The 18,848-nt window shown below is 57.6% G+C and overlaps 1 protein-coding gene across 3 annotated transcripts in view; it reads right to left on the bottom strand.

The window, feature by feature from the left end:
* Positions 1–18,848, bottom strand: part of MOB2 (MOB kinase activator 2) — a 69,691-nt gene that overhangs the window by 29,298 nt on the left and 21,545 nt on the right. Inside the window, exon 2 of one of the 3 annotated variants that reach the window (XM_058439087.1) lies at positions 3,357–3,452. The exons of the other annotated variants lie outside the window; for them this stretch is intronic. Coding sequence (XP_058295070.1) covers positions 3,357–3,452 — 96 coding nt within the window. The remainder of the gene's footprint in view (positions 1–3,356; positions 3,453–18,848) is intronic. 3 annotated transcript variants of the gene reach the window in all.

Genomic DNA, 18,848 nt, shown 5'->3' with positions numbered 1-18,848 from the left:
TGACCACAGATGAGCATGCCACACGCCTGCGGGATGACCACGGGACGGCCACGCCACGTGCCTGCGGGATGACCATGGGATGAGCATGCCACATGCCTGCCACATGCCCGCCACTGTGCCGAGAAGCAGAGCCCTGAGGCTGCTGGTGGGGATGCAAAATGGTGGAACTGGAACTGCTTTAGAATGCAATTGGGCAGCTTCTACAAGCATTAAGCCTATACCCACCTACAGTCTGGGCACTGCACTCTCAGCTACTTCATGGAAAGCACACATTTCTATGAGACCCGCACATGAATGTTCACAGCAGCTGCAAGTGTGCTGGTCAGAAAGGAGAGGACCTGCACCCCCACCGTGAGGAGGTGACGCACTGCGGCCTCAGCATCCATGGAGTGCGCCTCAGCCACAGACAGGAGTGGCCTGGGAGACACGCGGAACACGGAAGACTCCTACAGCAAGTGTGCTGAATGACAGAGGCCAGGTGAACATCAGGTTCACACTGTGATTCCGTTCACGGGAAATTCCAAGAAACATAAAGGTGTGACCACAATGACAGAAGCTTGTCAGTGGTTGGGAGCGAGGAAGTGGGGGAGAGAAGTGTCACAGAAAGGCAGGAGGAAACCGGAACCTCAGAATGATGGGTGTGTTCCTCTCCCTGGCTGTGGCCGTGGCTTCAGGGATAGACATGCATATGTCCACACTTGTCAAGCTGCACCCTTTAAACACAGGCGGTTCACAGTATGTCAAGCAGACTGCAGTAAAGGTTTAAAGGTTTAAAGGTTTAAAAGAAAAGCAACTCCTCTCTGGGCTCCTGGCCCAGTGCCTGCCTGTTGTCCCCATTAGACTAATGGGCATCTCAGACTTGAGGCATTCCCTCCAGAACTGGCTCCTCGGGTGTCCTCTGCAACTCCAGAGAGACTTGCTCCACCCTCCCACTGCCTCAGAGGAATGCGGGAGTCCTTCCTGGACCCCTCTCAGACCCCACATCCATCCATCAGCAGGTACTCACGGCTCTGCCCACAAAACACGCCAGGAGGTGTCTCTTCCCCCTACATCCCTCACCCACACACTCCCACGGGCCTCCTGTGCCACTACCATGGCCTCAGGCAGGCCCCCTTGCCCCCACCCTCCAATCCACTCTCCACGTGACTGTGTGATCCTGGCAAGTCAGCTCTGATCCCACCCCCTGCTGCTCAAAGCCCCTCACGACCCCTGCGCCGTCCAGCGAATGAGCCTGAGTGCTCCCCACGCTGCCTCTGTGCCCTCCCCACTTCCCCTTGCTCTGGTCCCTCGAGTCTCCTCTGCGGCCTGGGTACCCAGCACATTGGCACCGCGAGGCCGGCCACCTGTCCTTTGCTGTGGCTGGGGCGCTCCTCCTCAGACATCCCAAGTTCCGGTCAGCCACTCGTTTCTTCTGTCTCTGGCCGCCCTACCTGGGGCTCCTCAGTCTGCGACAGACAGGCACATCTGTCCAGCACTCCTGTTACAATGTAAGGCCTCTAAGGGCAGGGGTCTTGTGTCCACTATACTCCTGACACCCGGAACAGGGGGACAGCAGGCAGTCAATATTTGCTAAATGAACAGAAGAAATGCCAAGTCAGCATCAGAGCAAGAAAGCAGCCCTCAAAGCAGAGAGGTGCTGGGTGAGTGGAGGGCAAGCGAACGAAACCTGTCTCCCCTTCTCACCCACGTTCTCAGTCCATGCCCGTGCCCTGCAGTTGCACAGTGACATCCAGGGCGATGCTAACACCCAGGGTGCCAGGGAATCCTCAGGGGGGCAGAATCTCTCCAGCCAGGTGTGACATCTGCATGAAACACTCTGCTCCGGTGCTTGCCAGGGCTCAGTCGCCCACACTAGGGCGGATGCCAGCACTAAATGCGCACTCAATTAGAAGGGAACCACAACCCCAGCACTGGCCATGGCGGCATCTGGGGAAGTAGACCTCGGGACTTGTGGCACCTGTGCCAAGGGAACGGACTGGGGGAGAGCCAGCCACACGCCCTGTCTGTTGAACGTGGGATCTGGCCAGTTGAAAAGGGCCCGCGGCAGGGCGGCCAGCTAGGCAGTGAGCGTCGGGTCTACGGCTCTTCGCGTCCCTCCAGGCTTGCCTCCCGCCCTGCCACCCTGCAAGTGCACATCTGCACACCACAGCCGCCTCCTGTGGCTGCACTGCTACCTCTCATCTACTTCTACCTCCTTCGATTTGCCTCCAACCTCACTGCGCCTGCCATGGAGATGGGAGGCCAGGGGACGAAGGAAGGAATCCTGCACCCCTCCATGCCCAGCCAGAACCACCACCGTCTCTCTGTGCCTACGGTCAACCCTCAGCCCAGCCATCTGTTCATACTTGCTGCCTTCCTCGTGCCTGATCCTACACCGGACGATTCCGATGAAACTGAGCATCCATCACTAGCTGCAATTGTGGTAACCGACAGAGATGAGGGTGCCAGACAACTGTACGTGAGGGGGCTGCTCTGGAGATCCCCCAGGGCTGCTGCCAGACGCTGAAGCCCCAGCCCTACCCAGTGCACAGATACACAGCTCACACATCGCCGGGCTGGGGTCCCATCAAACCTCAGCTAGGAAGGCCTGTTCCATGGATTACACACGTCCTCCTCCAGCCCACCCAGGCCAGGGGCCTCAGGCGCCACCAGAGGGAGGAAGGCCTGATGGTCAGCCCCCGGGGTCAGCCCAAGGTGAAGATGTGGCCTCACAGGTCCACAGGCCCTCGAACTACAGTGTCCTGCCTGGCGTTGTGGGGGCCCTGCTTTTTGTCCCCAGGCCTGGACCCCCATGACTCCCAACAGGCACAACCTGCTGGCTCCTGGGCACCTGACTTTGAAGAGCCAGCATCTGACACCCTGCTCTCCTGCAGATCCTTCTATGAGCGGATGGATGCCTGCTCCAGGCAGTACCACGCAGCCAGGCGAGGACACCCCGGCAGCCCCCAGCGCCCTGAGGGAGAAAATGTGGCATCATAGGGCGTCCTGGGTTCCATCCCAGCTCCCCCACAGCCCAGTTGGGGCCATCAGGCCAGAGTGCTGCTCCTGGGGAGCTCAAGGCATAGCGTGCTGGGGGTGCTCCAGGCAGGCTCCCCTCTGAGCTCAGGTCACACGCCCTCTGCTCATGGCAAGCCCGCCACAGCCTGGACCTGGGGCCAGTAAGCCCAGGGTCTCAGCATTTGAATGTCCAAATCCTGACAGGCTGCGGAAAGAGGCGACCAGGGAAGGGGAAAGGCCTGAGATGAGGGAGGCCTGAGGGGTGAGGGGCTCAGGCAACAAAGAGGAGGAGGGCTCTGGATGGCTGGAGAGAGGCATGTGCAGAAGAGAGCTGGGGAGGAGGCTTTAAATCCACTCACCAAAAGCACAGTGAGGTGGGGTGCGGAGAGTGGGTGAGGTTCGGCTCTGGACTCCGGCCAAGGCACAGAAAGCTGAGGCTGCCCAGCCTGCGAAGCCTGTGGAGAAGGGACAGGGAGGGGAAGGCTGGCAGCCCAGAGGAGGCAGGCGGAGAAGTGGACAGATCCAGACAGCCCTGGGCTGCAGCCAGACATGGGCGCGAGGCTCGTCTAACAGGGCTGGAGCCAGGCCCTGGCCCTGACCCGGATGTCCTGGATGCCACACCACGCACACTGTCACCTCAGGTGGCACTGCTCATCCCCATGTAGAAGCATGGAATCCCTACCTAGGCCCTGCCCCACCCTGGAGACAGAAATGAGGCAGCCCCAGGTCAACCGAGAGATGCCCCCAAACAGCTCCTTCCTCTGGCTCCAGACTGGGCCCTGTCCAGGTGACCGCACACATGGTCTGCAGTGCCGGACACAAGGGCAGATGACCAAGACCACAGAGGCCACAGGAGCCCACAGAGCCGGCTGCCACACTGCACAGCTCCTACCGTGGGTCCCCAGAACAGCGGGCATCCCAGAACAGGGCCCCTGTGTGGGCACAGGTGTCCCCCACACACTCTCATACACTGATGTCTACAAACGGCCGCATCTGGGGCAGCTTCACAATTGGATCGGGTCCCTGGGGCAAGATCCACTTGTCAGGAAAGCACAGACAATGGCAAAGCGGCTTCTCAGTGCCTGTCACCAGTGAGCACAGCCAGCACGCTCTCCAGAGCACATGGGAGAGTCTGGTGAGGGGCCCTTGGTCTCCAAGGTCACGTGGCACCCACCGGACCTGTGGACTCCTGGACTTCACTGGAAGTGGCAGAGGTGGCTGGCAGGCACTGGCCAGGGGCGCACCTGGCTGGGGTGTGGGAGCCACTCCTCACAAGCCGCATGCCCGGGAGAGCACTCTCAGGAAGAGGTCCAGAATGAGCGGCAGCCTTCTGATCGCCAAGAGAAAGCGCCACCCGCTCGGCCCTGGCTGGGGGAGCTCGTTCCTGCCTTCCAGTCACCAGGAGCCCACAGCTGAGAGCCTGCAGGAAAGGAGATGCCCCTAGGCAGAAAGAGGCCAGAGAGCCAGGGGGATGCAGAGAGGGTGACTGCCCGGCCCACCCACCCATGATGGGAGCAGGGTGCTCCTAGAATGGAGAGGAGACTGGCAGGGGCAAGGAGGTGGGAGGGAGCAGCCTTCAGTTGCACTCCAGACAGCATCCGCCGCCCTTTCTCAGTAGCTTACGCAATTTATAGCTGAGAAATGACCCATGAGGTCGAAAATCACAATGACGGCTGCACCAAGGGGGATGTCAGCCCTGGGAGGGCGAGAAGAAGGGAGGTCTGGACTCAGGAGGCAGTTTTCTGGGGCTGCCAGGGCCTCATCCATGGAAGAGCTCACAGCCCCTGCCTACTGGGCAGCCCACACGGCTGGCGGCTCCTGGCACCCACGCTACGCTCTCAGCTGCCCCAGAAGCTAAGACTGTTAAACAAGTGGCACTGAAAAACCCCAGGTGACAGGAGAGCCCCATGTGTGAATTCTTCCCCACAGCTCCCTTCAGAGTAGACTCAGCCAGAGAACTCGAGGTGGAGGCTGCAGCGAGCAGGGAGAAACCCACGCTGTGTCTGCATTCACGTGAGTCCAAGACGGCCAGGGCAGGGCACTCTCGGGACTCCCAGAAGACCCCCGGGGCTTCCGCAGCAGCTATGTCACGAGACATCTGCCGCATAGAGTGCCTAGGCTAGGCCAGGGACCTGCTCTCCTGACCACACGCCAAGCCCGGCAGCCACCAGAGGGTGAACTGAGGGGAAGGGGACCGCACTGGGGCACGGACACCAGGCACAGACACCGAATGGCCGGCTTTGTCAGAAGACTCTAGGCAAACCGTGGAATAAAATGCGAGGGAAGGGAAAGAGACTCGTTCACGGAGAACCTTCTAAGTGCCAGGCCTCACATGAACATTGGTGTGTGCTTCCCAGGCATCCCCCGACATCAGCCAACAGGCCGCTGCAGGGCAGAGCCGGAACAGACGTGCACAGCCTCACCGGACCCCTCGCTACCAAGGAGTCCTTTGATTGGAACTCAAGGCTGCCTCCCTCTAAAGCACAGTCCTGTTGCAGAAAAAAAAAAAAATTTAGCCACCCCAGCCCAACACTTTGGGAGGCCTAGGTGAGAGGATCACTTGAGGTCAGAAGTTTGAGACCAGCCTGGGCAACATAAGAAGACCCCCTGTCTCAAAGAAATCTTCAAAATTATCTGGGCATGGTGGTGTACCTGTGGCCTCAGCTACTTGAGAGGCTGAGGTGGGAGAACTGCTTGGGGCCAGGAGTTCAAGGCGACAGGGAGCTATGATTGCGCCACTGCACTCCAGCCTGGGTGACAGTGCGAGACCCTGACTCTCTAAATAAATAAATGATAGTTAAAGAAACACAAATGTGCATTTTAGGAAACAAACACACTGCCTTTGAACTTAGTTCCAAGACCCCCCAAAAATGGCTTTTGAAGCAAGTAGCCCCCGAGGTAGGGATTGGCAACACTACCTAGAAAGGAACCACGCCCACATCAAGCTGAAGGTTGATCTGAAGGGGCGCTCTTACAGGGCCTGCCCAAAGAAGGGAGTAGCTGGGTTCTGGGAACAGCCAGTCCAAGAGCAGCCCTCCAGCCAGCTCTGAATAACCAGGCTTCAGAACCCCTCAACCTCCTCAAATGGCACCCCTCAGATCTGCCCCTGCCCATTTTACTGATAAGGAAGAAAGCGCGACAGGATATTCATACAGGGTCCTGGCATCCGCTAATGGCGTTTTCAGATCTAGAAAAGAGACCCTATACAAACACTGAAAAGTAACACTGGAGGTTCCAAGCCTCCCTAGAGTCCTGGAATACAATCTCTGTAGCAGCAGGGGCAGAGAAGGTTTCAAAAAAAAAAAAGAAAGGCCGGACGCGGTGGCTCACACCTGTAATCCCAGCACTTTGGGAGGCCAAGCAGGGGGAATCACAAGGTCAGGAGATCGAGACCACCCTGGCTAACAGGGTGAAACCCCGTCTCTACTAAAAATACAAAAAATTAGCTGGGCGTGGTGGTGGGCGCCTGTAGTCCCAGCTACTTGGGAGGCTGAGGCAGGAGAATTGCTTAAACCTGGGAAGCAGAGGTTGCAGTGAACCGAGATTGCACCACTGCACTCCAGCCTGGGTGACAGAGCGAGACGCCGTCTCAAAAAAAAACAAAGAAACGTCTCAGGAGCTACCTGAGAAAAGCTGCTCTGTAACGTGACTTCGGACAGTCAGGAGTGCTGCATGGAGCCTTGGACGTCCACGTGGAGCCTCCATACTGTGCATCAGAGGCAGGGAAAACTGGAGTTGCCAAGCAAGTAAAACCCAGGCTGGAGTCAGGGAGAGACCACTCAGGACACACGTGTCCATCGGCAACACAAATCAAAAGGAGACCACAGACCATGAGGAAGACGCAGTCTGGACTAGGAGGGGATGGGCGGATGGGGCAGGTTTCTGCAGGGAGAGCCACTGGTGCAGGGGTGGACGTGGCCCCCTAAGCCCCGCACTTCCCCTCACACAGCAGCCAAGGCTATTTCTGTGCTGACCCCCATGCTGGCAGCCTGGCTCGAGCCTTCACACGCGACTGTCCCCCAAGAGGGGAAAGCAGCATGTGGAAGGGGAAAGAGCTTATTCCTACACGCCTGGCCCAGAGCGCAGCACAAGCCCATCCTGCCCTGGCTCACCTCCTGTTCCTACGGGGGCACTGCCCTCCTAGTTCCCACAGCCCAGTCGGCAGAGGAAGAGGCAGAGGAGGAGAAAATGCCACCAAGTCTACCCCAAACCCACCCCTGCTCCTAGCAAGCTGGCCAACAAGCCTCACACCAAACAGGAAAGCGCCCGAAACACAACAGCTTTCTTTCACACCACCCTGGTAGGAGACAGTGATAGCCTCTCTTCCTAGTGCAAGGGGCCTCTCTGCCACAGCTGACCTGGAGGTGCCAACATCCATGGGGTGTGGACAGGCTGTGGCGCTGCCAGCATGCAGAGAGGGGTTGAAGCAAGCCAGGGCCATCCTAGCCCTGAAAGAAGTCCTGGGCAGCGCCACAGGCCTCCTACCCTCAGACAGTATGCCTTCGAAGCACAGCACAGCCCGTGGGCCAGGGGACATCCAGGAAGGAAGACAAGGGGGGCCAGGCTGGGGGTCAAGTGTCCTCCTGGGGTAAGGGTGATCAGAGACTGCCAGGAGGCCAAGAGCCAGGTGAAGGCCATGCAGAAAAAGCTGCCTGGAGCCATCAGCGGGAGGGCCAGGGGCCAAGATTTCGGTATAAATTTAGAAGGCAGAGTAATGCACCACTGAACCTCCAAAACTGTCCATTTCAAGTTCAAGTCAAGCCAAACTCTGAACAATTCAAGTGGCTACTGGAGCCTGCCTAGTCATTCTCCCGGCCCCCAGCCGCCACTGACTGCGGGAGGGCAGGGGCCTCCAGGGATCTCTGACCCCTCTCCCTCCTGATGCCTGTGTTTCGCTCACCCAGGAAAACCCCTGGGCTGCGGGGCAGGTAGGAGGACTTAAGAGCCCCCATCTACCATGCTGCTGAAAAAAGTGGAGGAGCCCCCACACTCACCTGCTCACAGCAAGGCGGTGGGGCGTGGACTGATGGTTAAAACAAACAAGAGCGCTCACGATCCCTCAGGAGCTCACAGGTTCAGAAAAGCCAGGGGACAGGTGAGACCCTGCCTCTCTGTCACTCTGCACTCTCCCCACCCCCAGCTTCACCAAGCCCTGCAGGGCCCAGGCTGCCTAAGAACAGGGTGGTGGGGCCCTGCCAGGCCACACCCTTCTCTGGCTGGTATAAAAACCTTGGCTGCAAAATTTAGTCCAGGCTGAGTCCCTGAGTCTCACAGGAAGGAAGCTGGGAGCCCCACAAGGGAGGAGCAGTGGCCTGCGGGAGCACAACCCCCACCCCATGGCCCCCTGGAGCTGGTGAGACGTCAGCCTGAAGCGCCCACTCGCCGGCCCCTGAGGACCCCTGGCTGTGGGGACCCTCTCGGTCACAGGCCTGACCCCGGGTGCTGCCATGGCCACCTGGCCTGCAGGGGCTCAAACAGAAAAACTGGAAATCCATGTTTTTGTCAGTACTTTTTCCCCAAAAAATATTCAGATCGGTCAAGAAACAGCTTTTCCTTAGAAAAATGCCAGAAAGAGGCCGGGCGCGGTGGCTCACGCTTGTAATCCCAGCACTTTGGGAGGCTGAGGCGGGCGGATCACAAGGTCAGGAGATCGAGACCACGGTGAAACCCCGTCTCTACTAAAAATACAAAAAATTAGCCGGGCGTGGTGGCGGGCGCCTGTAGTCCCAGCTACTCGGAGAGGCTGAGGCAGGAGAATGGCGTGAACCCGGGAGGCGGAGCTTGCAGTGAGCCGAGATTGAGCCACTGCACTCCAGCCTGGGTGACAGAGCGAGACTCCGTCTCACAAAAAAAAAAAAAAAAAAAAAAGAAAAATGCCAGAAAGAAATGGAAACGTGCCCTGGCGCTCTGGAACGGGGGGCGGGGGGGGGGGGGGGGCGGTCTCCAGAGACGGACACAACCCCGAGAGACGCATGGAGGTGACTGTGCCCTGCCCTCCCCACTGCGCTCTGGAACGGTGGGGGGGTCTCCAGAGACAGACACAACCCCGAGAGACACATGGAGGTGACTGGTGCCCTGCCCTCCCCTTCACGGCCCTCAGCAAAGCCACTCGCCATAGGCCTGCCGGAGAATGGGCACTCCTGATGTGCGCGCAGGCAGCTCTGGGTGGGCAGGGCAGCTTCCTGGGCACACGCCAGCTACACTGCAAAGGGTGTGATCAAACGTCACTGCACAGACCCCCTTGAGGTGACAGTTCAAACAAACACCATCCTCCCAGTCCTGCTGTGGACGCTGGTGTGGGGTGCGCCTGGGGCAGGGCTCTGGCCTGAGGTGTCTGGTAAAGGGGGTAACCGGGTGGGCTCCAGAAGGCTGGGAGGAAGGCAACTGAAGACCCGGAAGCCCACTCCCAGGGGAAAAGGGCACCGGGCGGGCAGGTGGGCTGCTCCTGCAGGGGCACATTCCCCTCTAATTGGAAATGCTGTTTTTGTCTTTGAAACTGAAGAAAATGTGTCACATGTGGGAGAACCCCACATGCCAAGGCAAGAGGAGAAACTAGAGCGGGAGGCACCACGGCCCATACTTCAGATTCCTCAAGTGGGGGTCCGTGGCTGAGGCCGCGCAGGGAGGAGACACAGCACAGGGTGCCCTTGGGAGCAGAGGGGTGCAACAGCTGTCCCCACACAGGGCGAGGCCTGGCCTGGCAGCCTGGTCCCTCATGCACAGTGAGTTCCACGCAGCCTCTGCACTGGCCACCCAGCCAACCCTGACCCAGCCTCGGGCCTCAGCCAGAGAATCCTCCTCAAACCCAAGTCACCAGGGCCTGCCTCTCCCTCTCAGGGTCATGCAAGTGCCCCCTCAGGCCAGCCTTGCCCCGGAGTCCTCAGCCCCAGGAGCCTCCAGACAGTTCCTCCCACCCCCAACGTCGTTACTGCCAGCCTTTGCCCAATGTCATCTAGGAGACCCCAGCCTCCACCTCAACCAGCGATGCCATCCGCTCTGTGTCCTGCTGGGTCCTAACAGTCCAACGGGAGCGGGAGCAGGAGCGCAGCAGTGATTTTCTGCTCTGTCCTGGGGGCTGAGAACAGGGGCAGTGCTGGCAGCTGGAACCTGAAAGCGTTTGAGTGAGTGAACTCCTCATATACAAATAAGAATGTGTGCAAACCAGTAAGAACAAAATGACCATCACCCCTCCTCAAAAAAGGGGGCAAAGAAAAAAGCATTCACAGGCAGAAAATAACTACAAATGGTTAATAAACATAAGAAGAACAACTTCCCTAATTTAGGAGCAACTGAAGACAAGACCTTCCAATGACAGCCAGTGCCAGGCACCCCTGGCCGAGAAGCTCCTCAGAACACTGAGAATGTAAAATGGGAATTTATCTCAAGTATTCAAACTCAGAATGACTATGAATAATAAACCTGAATGAAGCATTGCTCATAAAAGAAAATGCTGCAAACTGCCTAACACACTCGCAGGGTCTCCTTAGCAAGTCCTGCTATGCAGTCATCAAAGAGGGAGAAGAGCCCAGTGGCCAGGGACCTAGAGGTCAGCGCCAGGGCTGCGGCTGCGGGGGACCCGGGAGATCAGAGCCAGGGCTGCGGGGAACCCGGGAGGTCAGAGCCAGGGCTGCGGGGGACCTGGGAGGTCAGAGCCAGGGCTGCAGGGGGACTCAGGTGGCCAGAGCCAGGCTTGCCGGGGGACAGCTGGAAGGTACACACTTCCAGAGCTTTAGGGGTAAGCCTGTGTATTTTACTTTCTTTATATTTCTATGAATTGTTGGAATTTTCCATGTTAAAATACCTCATCACTACAATCAGAAGAAAAAAATTTTAATTTTGGGAAAAGTGAAAAGACCTACAAACAAAATGCCCAGAGGAGGCATTTTATTCTAGTTTCCAAATTTTCACTAATCTTCCTTTTATAATTGAAAAAAAAAGTACACTATCTACATTCTAACAGATTTTTAAAAATTACATACAAGAAAACATTTCGCAGTTTCCTAAAAACTTAAACACACACTTGACGATGCCTCACTACGCGCCTGGAGGCTTGTCTGCGAGGAATCAAAGGAATCTGGTAGTGATGGCTGAAAACTGGGTCCCAGATGCTCACTGCTGGGGAACGGGGACATCAGTCACTGAACCTGCACTAAGCTCCAAGAGGACCAACTGCCACACGCGGTGTGCAGACTCACCAGAGTGGGAAAGCCACGCAGAAGACAGCGGGGCCATGGGGAGCATCCACCCCACATTCTAGAACAGGCAAAACCTCCAGCACAATGAGCTTTCCTGAGGATGGCACAGGCTGCATGCACTGCCCACACAGACCTGTAGGTTCACCAAAACTCGCTGAATTGTATGCCTGAAATCACAGAATTCTGCCGTATGTAAACAGCACCTTCAACACAGCTGCTTCCAGGTGTGGTAGCTCACGTCTGAAATCCCAGCACTTCAGGAGGCTGACGCAGGAGGATCTCTTGAGCCTAGGTCAAGACCAGCCAAGGCAACACAGTGAGACCCCCATCTCCACAAAAAAATTAAAAATTAGCCAGGCATGGTGGCGTGCACCTGTGGTCCCAGCTACTCAGGAGGCTGAGGCTCCTGGGACGTTTCTATCACTGGGAATCGTGACTTTTCTACATTGCAGGGGATGAGCCTGGTGTGTCACCGGCCTTGCCTCCTGGGGCTGTCTGAAGCTGCTGGGCTTCTGGATGTGGCCCCGTGGGTCGGCAAGATCGTGTATCATAAAAAAAAACAGCTGCTCAAACGCACACTTCTCCAATTCAAGCAGAAGCTGCTGAAGCACAAACAAGGTGATGGCTGTGGAGATGGGCTGCGGGGCTGGGCGGCCACCCCCATCAGGTGGGCTCCTAGGTGGTTGGTACCACGGCCAGGATGACTCACTCCATCATTAGAACTTTCTTCAGGATGGAACACAGAGCTAGGGTTGAATTTTCCTCCGTTTTAAGAAGTAAACTGGTTTTCCCTCAAAGGGAAATGGTTTCCCCTCAAAATGTCTTTAACAAGTAGACACTGCACGTAGAACAAGGAAGAATGAAAAGCGTGGGCGGGTACCATGAACACATGTGTGTGTCAGGACTGCAGGCAACAGGCACCCCTCCGCCAGTCTCAGGCAAGGCGCCGTCACTCTAGTGGCTTACAGTGAAGCCAGGTGCAGCCTGTTCAGAACGTGGAAGACCCAAGATGGGCTTGAGGCAAGACGGGTGGCAGAGGTGGCCCCCCAGTGAAACACAGCTGGGAAAGAGCCCTGGGCCTCCCCGGCAGGCTCCAAGCGGTTGGTTCCTGACGACCAGGGGCAAAGTTTCGTCTCTGACTCCCCACTGCTGGCGCAGCCACACACAGTGGTCCTGCCGCCCGCTGCCCACTCTCTCCACATCCTTAGACCCTTCCTCTCTCCTCACACTCGACCTCCTCAGAACTTCCTGAAGTGGGTGCTTGTGAAGTAACTTTTTCAGAACTCACAGATCAGAAAATATTTTCATTCTACTCTCACATCATTGACAGGTTAACTGATGCTGAAGTCTACTCTGGAAATCTTTTTCTGACTGCATTTTGAAGACCATCTTCTAGTTTCCAGTTTGGAATTCATATTCTGGTTCTCAGTACACTGTAGATAACCTGGTGCTATGCTCTGAATGTGTCCCCCAAAGGCATGTGCTGGAAACTGAACACCCAGTGCTGCAGTACTAGGAGGTGGGGCCTGGTGGGTGGTGATTAGGGGTGGGGCTGGGAGGTGGGGCCTGGTGGGTGGTGATTAGGGATGGAGCTGGGAGGTGGGGCCTGGTGGGTGATTAGGGGTGGGGCTGGGAGGTGGGGCCTGGTGGGTGGTGATTAGGTGTGGGGCTGGGAGGTGGGGCCTGGTGGCGGTGATTAGGGATGGGGCTGGGAGGTGGGGCCTGGTGGGTGGTGATTAGGGATGGGGCTGTGAGGTGGGGCCTGGTGGGCAGTGATTAGGGATGGAGCTGGGAGGTGGGGCCTGGTGGGTGATGGGGAGGTGGGTGATTAGGTGGGGGTGAAGGGGGCGGTGAGTGGGCGATGGGGGTGGAGGTGGGTCAGGCTGGGAGGTGGCGCCTGGTGGGTGGTGATTAGGGGTGGGGTTGGAAGGTGGGGCCTGGTGGATGGTGATTAGGGGTGAGGCCGGGAGGTGGGGCCTGGTGGGCGGTGATTAGGGGTGGGGCTGGGAGGTGGGGCCTGGTGGGGAGTGATTAGGCATGGGGGAGGCTCTGCCCTAGGAATGGATTAATATGATTCTGAAAGGGCTTGGGGCTGTGAGTTCCACCTCTTGCCCTTCCACCTCTCCCCACGAGGTGACACTGCACAAAGGCTCTTGCCAGACATGGGACCCTCAATCTTGGAATTCCAAACCTCCAAACTGTAAGAAATAAACCCATTCTCTGTAAACCACTCAGTCTCAGGTATTGTTTCAGCAGCACAAACAGACAAAGGTGTTTTGTTTTGCTTTGTTCTTCTCTCTGGAAGTTTTAAAAATACGCTCTTTATCCCTGGTGTCTTCTGATGTTGCCTTTTCATTCACTGCATTGGACGCTGTGTGAGCCCATTTCATCTGTGAATTCATTTCTGGAAGACTGTGGCGTTCCTTTGGTGATTTCCTCCCTTCTGTTTCCTGCTCTTCCTGGAACTCCTACCAAGCTGCAGTGACGCCTGCCTGATGCTCGGTTTTCGTACCTTTGCGCTCCTGGTGTCCATGCCTGATACCCTGCCCTGCGCGGTCGGCCTGCTGGGAAGGGTGCGCAGCACCATCTCCCACACCTCACTGGCTGTCCGATCCTCCTCTCTCAGGCACTCTTTGCTGTGCACCGGACGCTCCTTTCTGTACAAGTCTGCTCCTGCTACGTGGTCTTTACAACTCTGAGGAGACTCATGAACCCTCTGCTTTACTCTGTGGTTTAGGCTGGCTTCCTGCTTTTTCATCTGCTTTGGTCTATCTGGTGACCCCTGCCCCCTCACATCACACGTGGCGGGAGGCACTGCAGAGCTTGCTGACGGCTCTAGGTGCACAGAGGGGGCTTCGCTGGAGGAGTCTAGCTGTATTCAACACCTTTCCAGCATCACAGGAAACGACTTACCAGATTGAAGGGACTCACCCAGCATCCATGTCATTGAATGCAGAGGCCACATCAGGGAACACACTGACATTTCAGAACACCAAGGGACACGGACGGCCCCTCCTCCCCATTCCCAGTGCCTGAGGGTTTTTTCTCTTGGCTGGGGAGACTCCCATTCTCTGCTGCAGGGTGGACCTCAGCTGCTGGGGTCCTGAGGACCCGGTGTGGGAGGGGCAGAAGGGGACCTCCCGGGTGGATGTGGAAAGCTGTCAAGGCTTCATGTGCAGAATGACGCCCTCCACTACGCCTGAGTCTCAGTGGACGGTGCTATGATCCCACGTGCTCGGACTAATCCTCCAGACTCAGATCAGACATGAAGGGGGTGTCCAGCTGCTTCTAAATACACCTCCAGCCTCCAGACCAGCTCTGCTGTCTTCAGCTCCGCCATCCAAGGGGCTCCCAGACTCCATGGGAGCCATCCACAGTTTCTCAGTGAAAACACTTCCCCTGCTGGTCAGATTTCAGCTTTCCTGAGTTTGCGTTCATTCCACCCGACCCTCAGCTTTCCAACTTCCAAAATGTGTCTGCTCTCGTCTCCTCTGCACTCTCTGCTCCTATGGGTTTCTGCCTCTCTAAAACTCCCTGGGGGCTTATCCAAGTGGGGTGGGGAAGCAGGGCCAGCACAGAGGCTCACTGGTGCTCGTCAGCCAAAGCCCTGTCTCTCTGCTCTTCAGCATGCTAGTGGGATGGGAGCACCCAGGGAACAGCAAGTGCACCATGACGCAAAGCCTTTCATCACCGCAGGCCACGGGGCTTGTCCTTTCCAGAGGCCCCCAACCACAGCTGCTGAGCGACACCCACACCACTTCTCTCTTCACACAGTGGGCTGATGAGAAGTCCTGCCAAGCAGGAGCTCTGAGCCACAGCACAGAGTGTGCTGGCCCAAGACCACGCCTGCATGCAAGCTCAGCCATGCGTCTAATGGCAATAACCGTGGAATGAGCTCGTGAGGTTCAGAGAGTCCCACCCCGACGGGGAGAGCCACAGGGAGCCCCAATCTCAGCAGTGACCAGCTCCAGGTCCCCACGCACCGTGAGAGTGGGGACAGCGGTGGACAGCAGCCCTTGAGCAGGGCACTACCTTCAGAGGGACCTCGACAAGTGAACACTTAAACCAAGGTTGACTCTGGGGCAAACGCAGACCTCCTCCCGGTGCCCCCTTCAGAAAAGGTACTCAAACACTGGCCCCCATCATGAGCTGGGCACGGAACCAGGCATGGGTACTACCTGCCTCCAGGGCTTGGAGCTCGGTAGGGGAACCAATCCCGGGCCCTCGACCTGAGATGTGCCAGAAGGCCCTCACACAAGACTCCAGCACTAGGGTGGGGAGGTTAAAGTAAACAGGACAGAGGGGTTCAACTAAGACAGTATCTTTTCTCACGGTCAGAGGCGAAGGCACTGATGCCAGCCGGCGCCGACTCAGGTGAGCACACGAGCTCTCCTGCCGCGGCTGCACCACATGCCCGATAAAGGGACAGCCCTGGACGTCCAGCTCCTCAGGCACGTGTGCACACGTGTGCTGCGTAGCACTGGCACCCCATTCCTGTTTTGCCCCAGGCACCTGGTGCATTCCCCGGTGCTCACCGGCTCGACCCCCCAGCAGCACGAGAGACCTCACAGAGGGAGTCACACTCATGTGGTCAGGGCTCCAGAGCGGAACCCCAACCACTGTGCTCACAGCCAGGACCGGGCAGGCTGGGCCCACGGCAGTCCCTGCCTAGCGCCCGGCTCCCTCCAAGTGGCCAGCAGCGCCCTCTGGTGGAGACTGGCTCGGCCTCCGTGGCACTGCATTCCCATGGCAGTGGCCCATCTAGTCCCCAAGTCCTAGAGGAGGCCCCTCTCTCTCCATCAGCCCTGGCAGGGTCCTTGGCGCCCATTCTCCACACCTGCACTCCTTGGCCCTCCAGGAACTACAGGCCTCAGGGGCTCTCCTGGGAGCAGAGAAGGGGATCTGCCTGGACCTTCCTCAGAGGCACAGCCTTCACAGAGGCACGAGGAGCTTTGGAGCAGAGGGGGCTGCTACTTATCAACCAGACGGCCTGGGCTCAATGCCCAGCTGCAGGGCCCTGGCCAGTGACATCAACTCTCTGCATCTTCCCACCTATAAAATGGGAATGCTGACCTCTAGCATGTCCTGAGCAGGTAGAAGATTGTGGCCCTCCCCGGGGAATCCAACACCAGCCCCTGGACACCCCTGGATGCTCCTGGGCATGGCAAGACCAGCAAAGTCACCTCCCAGCTGCCCAAAAGGAGTGTCCACGCCAACAGGGGCAGCAGTGACCCCTGAGTGCTTCTGAACACACCATTTGGGCAATCATTTTCAGAATTAACAGAACCAAGGTGACGAGAAAAAAGGCACTTCTGTGGCAAGCTCTGCTCTGAGTGGCCATGGAGAAGCTGAATCTTCTAGCTGTGCAAACAGAAGGTGCCAAGTACTGGCTGCTTTCTAGGTCTCTCTAGGTCTGACTGTCATCCCCCTCCTATCAGCCCCAGGGCAGTACCCAAAACACCCACTGCTCAGCGGTGGCCACATGAATCAGAAGCACGGCATCCTGAGGCCATGGTAAGCAAATCACAGGAGACGGCTGGTAACGAGGACACGAAATATGCTCAGCCTCACCAATAACCAGAGCAGCCCGATGCATGCGAAACCACATGCCGCCGATGGAGCGGGGGTCAGGGATAGACTGGCACCCGCCCTGTGACAATTAGACAGTGGTGAAACCTATCAGGCCAGAGGGGGAATGGGTGCCCGTTCTTAGACATAAGCACGGGAGAGACGGGCCAGTGCGGGCCCTGCTGCTCGAGCACTGCACGGTAGGGTGGAGTGGACTGCCACAAACAGGCAGAAAGGAGAGAGAAATCGGAGTCCAGTCCTGTTCACAGCAGGGCTGCGTTCAAATGCAGGGCCTACAGGTGATGCTGTTAGGCAGGATCCAGAACAGAGGAAGAACCCATTTTTGTTTCAGACAAAGAAAGGAAGACAGGCGTATCCCGGTCCAGCACACAGGCCCCTGTGGGGAGGAATGGAGGCTTCGGTGCTACTTTTCACCACTGTAAGGTGAAGCATGTGACTTTACTTTTATAGTCTCTCTTTCAACAATGAAGAAAAATATTACATAAACCAAAAAATAAAACACAGAGCCAGGACAAGTCTCCCCAGGACAGTTGGGCCGGCGCCCAGCCTCTGTGGCCCCTGTTACAAAACGACCCCAGGCTCACTGGAGAGGATGCAAAGGGCAGAGAGTGCCCGGGGACCAGGCCGCCCGGCCCCACCTCCCCAGCCAGCAGCGCTCTCCCGCCCTCCAGAGCCACAATGGGTACATGCTACCCTCATGTGCTGGCTCCACCCCCTCACCGTCTGGGGGTTCAACCCCCTGCCTCTCCTTCTCCACCACCCTCCGCCATGCCACAAACAGCTCTGGCTGAGGCCACCCTCAGCTGGCTGTGTCCTCAATTCCCATCCCTGTAACACAGGGGCAGGCACCTGTGGAGGCTGATCATGGCCTCCCCTGCAGCCACCCGTCACAGCTCCTTCCAGCTCCTTCTCTCTCGCACCAGCTCTTCCTGTTGTCACTGCTACCCCCGCCTCTGGCTCCCCCAGGCAGCACACTCAGGGTATACCAGACAGCTCACCTCCAGTTCACTGTGTCCAGAGATGTCTGACATAGGTACCGTGTCTGCCTCTGAGAGGCGCCCCCAATGCCTGCCATCTCTCCAGAGACAATGCCCCACCACAACTCCTCAGGGACACCTGGCCACCATCTCCACCACCTCCCTCCCCAGAGTGAGGCTTGTCAATTCCCTCCGTTATCGGCCAGAGCACCCCGGAAGGGGGTCGAGCACAGCTGGGCCAGACGCAACTCCCACCTCTCAGTTCCTCAGGCAGGCTCCTATCACTTTGTCCCTCCATTTTGCCACCTACATAACAGGGTCACAGTGAGCGCCATGCAGGGTGTGGCGGTGAGCACGGGGACAGTCAGAACTCCAGGGCCCGTCACGCCAGCACCTATGCCAGCACTGTGCCCACTGTGACTCTGCCTGATGTCGCAGCTATAGGCCTAACTGGCCACATAACCACAGAGAAAGGAGGTGGCTGAGAAACAAGGGTCCAGAGACAGTAGGAAGATGCTGCCTGCTCTGACAGACACCCCCCACCGCACCCCCCACCCCGATGGAGCCCACCTGGCCATATTTGACAACCCCAGACAGGATGCAGAGGGACACTGCCCTCCACGGCTCACCTCAAAGAGCTCACTTGGAAGGGGAAAGGAAAGGACATGAAAGGGTGAAATGCAATGGTTTCTCCCTCCCGTCCTACTGTGTGTCCGCAGCGGTTACTCCGCAGAGCCGCCAGGTACAACAGCCAAGACATGGGAAAACCTCAATGCCCAATGATGGATCAAGGGATTGGGAAAGTGTGGTGCACACGCTCCGTGGTGACGCCCGTGAGACTGGCCTGCGTGCAGGGACGGCTTCATGTGTGTGACAGCAGGGGAGCAGGACCTCCAGGCCAGACAAGCCTGCAGGGAGCTGGGCCCCCGTGGTCCCTGGAACCGCCTGCCTAGGACTGGTCTGCACAGCCAGCCGGGCCACCCTTCATCTCTGCAGCAATGGTTCCGGATGGAGCCCAAGAACGTGCATTTCTAACAAGGTCCCAAGCAACCCGCTGTTAAATCAAGTTTCACCTACAGCTGCCTCCTTA

Source organism: Hylobates moloch, unplaced genomic scaffold (assembly GCF_009828535.3).
Source record: "Hylobates moloch isolate HMO894 unplaced genomic scaffold, HMol_V3 SCAFFOLD_5, whole genome shotgun sequence".
NCBI classification, from domain to species: domain Eukaryota; kingdom Metazoa; phylum Chordata; class Mammalia; order Primates; family Hylobatidae; genus Hylobates; species Hylobates moloch.
This window is presented reverse-complemented; position numbering and strand designations above follow the sequence as displayed.